The sequence below is a fragment of the Macrotis lagotis genome, chromosome X (assembly GCF_037893015.1).
Source record: "Macrotis lagotis isolate mMagLag1 chromosome X, bilby.v1.9.chrom.fasta, whole genome shotgun sequence".
NCBI lineage: Eukaryota > Metazoa > Chordata > Mammalia > Peramelemorphia > Peramelidae > Macrotis > Macrotis lagotis.
Genome location: NC_133666.1, coordinates 638,281,488 through 638,290,057, shown reverse-complemented (window position 1 = coordinate 638,290,057; position 8,570 = coordinate 638,281,488). Strand labels below are relative to the sequence as shown.

The 8,570-nt window shown below is 32.0% G+C and overlaps 1 protein-coding gene across 1 annotated transcript; it reads left to right on the top strand.

Moving 5' to 3' along the window:
* The first annotated feature begins 5,803 nt into the window (after positions 1-5,803).
* Positions 5,804-6,784, top strand: LOC141497417 (olfactory receptor 7C1-like). The gene has a single exon (XM_074200065.1). It carries the CDS (start codon positions 5,849-5,851, stop codon positions 6,782-6,784), a length of 936 nt encoding a protein of 311 aa, XP_074056166.1. The 5' UTR covers positions 5,804-5,848.
* The last annotated feature ends 1,786 nt before the right edge of the window (positions 6,785-8,570 follow it).

The window sequence follows — 8,570 nt, the reverse complement described above, 5'->3', positions numbered from 1 at the left end:
AGGGTTTATTATAAGAGTATGACAAGGAGAATAGAGAAAAGTAGATGGCAGAACTAAGTTGGATATGAATTCATTAGGACTTGGTATCTGATTGAAAGTAGAAAATAAGGAAGATAATGTATTTAATGATAGCACCAAGATTTGAAACCATGATTAAGTGGTGGTGCTATGGACAAGTTATATTTAATATCTGCTGGAAGAACTTTAGTAATGGGAAACTCATTGACTCCGGAAGTATTCCATTTCATTTCAGTATAGATCTGATTTTTAGGATCTTCTTTTTTATATTGAATCAAAATAACTCCACACAGTACTTTTGCTTTATTTTAAAAATGTCACTATAATGAATGTATTGAAAAGTTTATTACAAAATATATTCCTTTTATAACCTCAAGGTTATGGATACTTTGTTCCTTGGATTAAGCATCACTTTATTTTTTATTGATGTTTTATTTTTCCAAATATATGTTATGAAAGTTTCTCAGCATTCATTCATATGCCTATGTATATTTTTAAATTACAAAATTTCCTTCTACCCTCCTTTCCCATGTCCTCCCCTCAGCAGTGAAGTCAGGTTAATATTGTACATACATATTTGTCTTAAACTTGTTTACAGATTAGATTCTGAAGGATTGTTTTTTTCTTTGTTTTGTTTCGCCTTGTTTTCTTTTTTCTTCCTCTAGATGGGGATAACATAGCTGGTCTAATAGGGTTGTCCGAGCTCTCTGAAATGATGACAGCAGCTGCATCCTTTAAGGTTGATCATCTGGCCATGTTGTTAATGTGTACATTGTTCTTGTGGTTCTACTATCTTTGTTCAGCATCAAGTGCTGTAAGTCATTCCAAACTTCTCTAGGGTCCCAACATTTATGGTTTCCTATAGAACAATAGTATTCCATAGTATTCATGTATCTTAACTTGTTTAGCCATTCTCCAATTGATGTGCATCCCCTCAACTTCCAGTTCTTTCCAACTACAAAGAGAGTTGCTATGAATATTTTGGAACATGTGGGACTTTTCCCTGTTTTTATAAGAGCAATCAACATTTTTCCAATTATTTAGATCTGACTTTACTTGGGTGAGAATTGATTTATAATTGTGTTCATACAGTTTCTGGGTTTGTCTTAGGGGGTACATTCCTAATTATTTAATGCTGTCTACAGTTATTTTAAATGGAATTACTCTTTCTATCCCTTGCTCTTGGGCTTTGTTGCTAATATATAGAAATATTGATGATCATGTGGGTTTATTTTATATTGTGCTACTTTGCTGAATTTGTTAACTGTTTCAAGGAGTTTTTAAGATGATTTTATTTTGGCTTCTCCAAGTATACCATCATAATTGTCAGCAAAGAGTGAAAGCTTTGCTTCCTTATTGCCAATTTTGGTTCCTTCAATTTCTTTTTCTTCTCTTATTGTTAGAGCTAACATTTTATTTTTTCTTTTTTCTTTTTATTAAAGATATTATTTGAGTTTTACATTTTCCCCCAATCTTGCTTCCCTCCCCCTCCCCCCCCCACATTAGAGCTAACATTTTTAAAACTATATCTTTTTGGAAATGCTCCAAGTTTATCTACATTACATATAATATTTATTGATGGTTTAGAAAGATGATAATTATTATAAGGAAAACTCCATTTATTCCAAAACTTTCTAGTGTCTTTAATAGGTATGGGTTTTGTATTTTATCAAAGGCTTTTTCAGCATCTATTGAGATTATCATATCATTTCTGTTGGTTTTGTAGTTGATATGTACTATTCATTTTGAGTGTTTTCCTAATATTGAACCATTTCTGCCTACCTGGTATAAATTCTACCTGATCATGATGTATTATCCTGATAATAACTTGCTGTAATCTCACTGTTAAAATTATTTTAAGATTTTTAAGATCAATGTTCATTAGGGAAATTGGTCTATAACAGTTTTTGTCTGTTTAGGTTCTTTTTGGTTTAGGTTTTAAAATAGTTTATATAGAGTAGGTATAAGCATCACTTTATACTATGCTATCCTTAGATAATATCCCTGGATCCTACAATAAATCTATACTGATGCTGACTTCAGAAACTTGGACTAATCACCACTTACTGGTCTCTGACTTTGTTTTTCCTTTGGGTCAATGAATCATGCTGACTCAAATATCATTTTGGTCTTTTGTTATCCCTCAGTTTCAAAGGTCCAAAAGGTATGCACAATTATATAACTTTTGGGCATAGTTTTAAATTGTTTTCCAGAATTGTCGGGTCATTTTACAACCCCACCAGCAGTGAATTTGTGTCTCAATTTTCTAATATCTTGTCCAACATTTACCATTTTTTCCTTTTTTGTCATATTAGTCAATCTGTTAAAGTATGAAGTGGTGTGTCATAATTGTTTTAATTTGTATTGCTCTAATCTAAAGTGTTTTAGCACATTTCTTCATGTACCTATAGATAGTTCTGATTTCTTCATGAGGACACTGCCAGTTTATGTCCTTTGACTATCTAGTGAGAAATGAATTGTGTTCTAATAAATTTGACACAGCTATCTATACATGGCAGAAATGAATCCTTTATCAGAGACATTTGCTGGAAAGATTGTTTCCCAGCTTTCTGCTTTCCTTCTAATCTTGATTGCACTGGTTTTGTTTGAACAAATTTTTAAAATTTAACATAACCTATCTATTTTATATTTTGTAATTTTATTTCTTGTTTAGTCATAAATTCTTCACATCTCCATTATTCTGAGAGGTAGAGTATTCCATGCTTATTGTGTCTTCACAGTCTAGGTTCACAATGTGAAATGTTGCTATATGACTACTTTGCATCCCATTATTTATCAGTTTCCTTAGCAGTATTGTCAAATAATTAGTTCCTATCCCAAAAACTTTGATCTTGTGATTTTGAAAATACTAGATTACTATGGTCATTTCATTCTATTTCTTGTGCAACTAATCTGATCCACTGATCAACACTTCTATTTCTTAGTCAATTCCAGATAGTGTTGATGCTTTATAATGTAACTTGAGATCTGGTAATGTTAGGTCACTATGAATTGTATTTAATTTTCATTAAACTCCTTGATATTCTTGACCTTTTGTTTATCCAGATTAATTTGTTTCTTATTTTTTTAGTCCTATCAAAATATTTTCTTCAGTTTTGTTGGCATGGCATTGAATAAGCAAATTAGTTTAGACAGAATTGTAATTTTTAACATATTGGCTCATTTATCCATGAGCAATTGATACTTTTTCATTTGCTTAGATAGGATTTGTGTTCCTATAGCTCCTGGATTTGTCTTGGTAGGCAGATTTTAAATAGTTTATAATATTTACAGCTATTTTAAATAAAATTCCTCTTTATCACTTGCTGCTATAAATAAATGTTGGTTTATTTTATACCTTGCAACTTTGCTAAAGTTAATTATTTGAAGGCATGTTTTAGTCAGTTCTCTAGAGGTCTCTAAATATAACCATCATATCTGCTGCAAAGAATGAGACTTTTGCTTTTTCATTGTCTTTTCTAATTTCTTTAATTTCTTTTTCTTCTCATTGCTATGGCTAATATTTCTGCTATATTGATAATGATCATCTTTGCTTCACATCTGATCATAATCCTTCTTACAGATAATTTATGCTGATTTTAGATAGATACTGCTTATCATTTTAAAGAACACTTCCTTTATATCTTTGCTCTCTAATTTTTCAATGGGAAGAGTGCATTCCTTTGTAAAAAACTTTTCAGGACCTATTAAGATAAACATACAATTTCTGTTAGTTTTGTAACTGATAAGATCAGTAATGTTGATAGTTTTCCTATTATGAAACAAACCCTACATTTCTGGCATAAATCCTACCTGGTCATAGTATAAACATTATGCATACTAATTATAGTTAATGTAATATATTGCTTTAAGGGATAGTGGCTACAGTGAAAGCCCTGAAGAGAACCTGAGTTCATTTCCAGCCTTAGACACATGATAATTAATAGCTATGTGACCCTAGGCAATTTCCTTAACTCAAAATCATTGCTCTACCCCTGAAATAAATTTTATTGCTGTAATTGCCTTCTTGTTATTTTTACATCAATATTTTGCACAACTTTTGCATCAATAATCCTTAAGGAACTCAGTCTATAAATTTTCTTTCTCTGTTTTAACTCTTACAGGTTTAGATATTAGCATTCCATTTGTATCATAAAAGGAACTTGGTAGGACTCCAACTATTTTTCCAAATACTTTATAGAGCATTGGATTTAATTATTCTTTAAATTTTTGGAAAACTTCATTCATGAACCCATTTAGCCCTAAGGATTTTATCCTCTGGAGTTTTTTTAATGAATTGTTCAATGTTTTTCCTATAATGGAAATATTTAAGCCTTCTATTTCCTGATGCAGTAGTCTAAATAATTTATATGTTGATAAATATTCATCAGTTTAAACAGATTATAATAATTATAGGCTTATACTTTGGCAAAGTATTTCCTAATGATTGTTTTTATTTCTTCATTGCAACTTATTTCATCCTTTTCACTTTTGATACTGGATATTGAATTTTCTTGTTTCTTTGCTTTAATCAAATTAACCAATGACTTGTCTGTATTATTGTTATTTTCTTCACAGAATCAGTTACAAGAAATAGTCATTAGTTCAATATTTTAAAAAAACTTCAGTTTTATTAATCTCAGTTTTTATTTTCAGGATTTCCAATTTAGTACTGAGTTGGGGATTTTTAGTTTTCTCTTTTTCAAGTTTTTTTTAATTGAGAGTCAAATCACTGATTTGTTTTCCTTTTTTCATTTTGTTAATGTAAGAATTTAATAAATAAATTTTCTCCTCAGTAATGCTTTTGCTGCATCTCATAAATGTTATGTTCTCTCAATGTTATTCTTTTTAATGAAATTACTGATTGTTTCTATAATTTGTTCTTTGACTTCATTATTCTTTAGGATTATTTAATTTCCAATTAATTTTTTGTAAGTTTTGGCAAGGCAAATAAGGTTAAGTGGCTTGTCCAAGGCAACACACCTAGCTGTCTGAGGCTGGATTTGAACTCAGGTACTCATGACTCCAGGACCAGTGCTCTATCCACTGTGCCACCTAGCTGCCCCCCCTCCAATTAATCTTTAATCCATCTTTCTCCCTGTCTTTTGTTCAATGCAATTCTTAAAGAATTATGATGTGAAAATTTAATATTTATCCCTTTTTACACTTGATTTTAACATTTTCATGACTTATTACATGTTCAATTTTGTGCATGTATCATTCATATGCTGCCAAGAAAAACATATTCCTTTCTGTTCCATTCAGATTTCTCCAATAGTCTGTCACTTATGACTTTCCTAATTTGTTATTTATATGTTTGAGGGCACTATTTTATAACTATTTTGATTTTAATAAGGGAGGATTACAGTAACATTGCTTGTTCCACTCTCTTGGCTCCTGGAAGATAAATCCTCTAAGTAATTATTTATTGAATTTTTTTATCTTTCCCTTTCATAATTGGGAAAAATGCATTGCTGTATTTTCATCTATCATTTTGTAGTTTTATACTTTATATAGTAAATGTTCATTTCAATATTCCCAAAAAGTTTTTATATTTCAATTTATAAGTCACTTCAGTAATGAATTATGGAGTTTCTGATGATATAAAAGCTGAAACAGATCTTAAAGATAGACTGATTCAATTCATTTGTATATATAAAGAAACTGGGAATCCAAAAGGGGAAGTAACTTGTTTAAAATACCAGAGATGTTGGATCTTGGATTTAAATTTATTCAGTTCATATTTATTATTCTCTCTATCACAAAATGAAGTGTGACAATTTCCTTCCCTGAAACTCTTTATCTTTTTCCTTGCAGACATATCAGATGTATGGAACCAGAAAACCAAACTCGTGTATCAGAATTCCTCCTACTGGGACTTTCTGAGAAGCCAGAACAGCACCTTCCCCTCTTTGGGTTCTTCTTAGGCATGTATATAGTCACTGCAATTGGGAACATTCCCATAATGCTTGCCATTGTCTCTGACTCCCACCTCCATACTCCCATGTACTTCTTTTTAGCAAACCTATCCTTGGTAGATATCTGTCTAGCTACTACCTTGGTCCCAAAGATGTTGGTAAACCTCCTAACACACAAAAAGGCCATCTCCTATGCTGGTTGCTTTGCTCAGATGTACTTCTTCATGTTTTTTGTTTGTACAGACACTTTACTCCTTACTGTGATGGCCTATGACCGCTTTGTAGCTATCTGTCACCCTCTGCACTATGTTACCAAAATGAATCCACAGATCTGTGGCCTACTGGTTCTGATGGCATGGACTTTTGGTCTTCTAAACTCCATTCTCCAACTTCTAATGGTGATGCGTCTATCCTTCTGTAAAGAATATGAAATTTCCCACTTTTTCTGCGATATTAGTGAGGTTATAAAACTCTCTTGCTCTGATACTCTCATCAATATGATCTTATTATATTTTATGACTGGTCTCATAGGTGTTCTCCCATTCACGGTTATCCTTTTATCTTATACACAGATCTGTTCTTCCATATTGAGAATACCATCATCTAGGGGAAAATATAAAGCCTTTTCTACCTGTGGGTCACACCTTTCTGTTGTTTCATTATTCTATGGCACTGGATTTGGAGAATATCTGAGTTCCTCAGGTACCCACTCCTCGTGGAAGGCCTCTGTTGCCTCAGTGATGTACTCTGTGGTGACTCCCATGCTGAACCCCTTCATCTATAGCCTGAGGAACAAAGACATAAAGGAATCCCTGAGGAGATTCATTAGTAGACTCTCATTTTCTTAGTGATCGAGTGTGGCCTTGGGAATGTGGCATCAGTATTTGGGATCAAAAGCCTAATAGTAAGAAACCTTGAATTCAAAGTGTGAAAACCAGTACTAGCCAGGGTCCTACTCAACTGGCAATATAATATCTCTACCATCACTCATAAAGTTCTTCATGTCATCTATTTCTGAACTTTCTTTGATATTACATTCCAAGTTGTCACAACTAACTTAGTAAAAAAAATCTCCATTCTTTCTAAAGAAGTGCAAAAGTAGTGTTAAAAAAAACTTGGCTCTATTTTTTAGGTCATAACCTGTACTTCAGCAGAGTTATTTAATTTCTCTGAGTCTCAGTCTTTTCCTTTGTGTAATGACCATCACAGGAACTGTCTTGCCAAAGGCAAATCTGGTCTATGGATCAATTTAAATGATGTGTGAAAAGGCACAGAAAACTTGTAAAATTCTGTCAAATTTCAGGAAGAAAAAAAGAGAAGAGAGAGTTAGAATTTTGATGCTGTGCATGACCAACCTGTCCATCAACTCAAATACCCATTTTCCTAAGCTTTAGTATGTCACCTTCATGTGATACTTTGTCAAAATTACAATCATTAATTGCTTGCTTAAATTTTTGTCCTTAAATTGTTCCTTTAACAATGGTCTAGCTCTGAGAACATTTTCAAAGTCTCACCAATGTGGCTCAAATCCTACTATTTCTAGTTTCCCGCTAGTAAATCCTTCAAGAATCCAGGGTAATTGTTTATCTTGAAAAAACATCAGAACAAACTATTTTTGTGAGTACATAAGGCACAAGTATTTTCTAGAAAGGAGTATAGGATTTATCGTTTGAAAAACATGGGTTCCAACTCTTTTGCAGATCTTAAAAGAAGTTGGACCTTGAGCAAGTCATTTTATACCTCACAGTCAAAACAAATATAGCTAATATGGATATGGACTTGCAAGGTACTAGAAGTAATTCTATCCTATAGAAATATTAATTTATTTCTAAAAATTACTATAGAAATAATAACAGCAACTACTTAATAGGTGTTTATGAAGGTCAAATGAGATATTTAAAATATTTTACTAAGATTAGAATGCTACATGAATATCCTATATTATCAACATTAAAAACAATGATATAATTATTATCCTTGGACCCTTCTCTTTCACTTTAATATCTTAGCTATGTAATCAAAAGATGCCCTCTGTGTCAGTCTTTTGCAAATGAAGAATTCTCTTTATAATATATGAACTTCTAACTGTATAGTTGTAATAAGCATACAGAGTTTTGAATAAGAATGTAGTTTAATTCTGAATTCTATTATTTACTAGTTTAATGACTTTGGGCAAGTTGCTTTACCCCTCAATTTCATTTTCCTCATCTGTAAAATTAGAAATTTAGAATAGATAAGGTTTCTTCTAACTAAATCCTGTTTGCAATTTGAAGTGATAAGGAACTCACTACCTCATAAAGTAGTCTAGGCCACTATTGTTGGACATCTTTGATCAATATGCTTTCCATGGTAGTTGATTTACAAGATGTTTTAGCAAGAATTATGAAGGATTGAGGGTCTTCTTTCCAGGAAGTGTGGAAAACTGAAATAACCATGCAGGGAACCATTCCCCTAAAAATTGCAGCCAATGTAAAACTATGCATATTCATTAAGCTAGCAATTGTCCTCTTAGGGTTATATCCCTAAGATATCAAAATAAAGGGAAAAATACAAAGGTATTTCCAGTAGCTCTTTTTGTGATGTCAATGAATTGGAAATTGAGGGAATGCTCTTCGATTGGGAAATGACTTAACA

Excerpts from the sequence above, each read along its gene's own strand:
- LOC141497417 (XM_074200065.1), top strand. The coding sequence starts at position 5,849 with ATGGAACCAGAAAACCAAACTCGTGTATCAGAATTCCTCCTACTGGGA.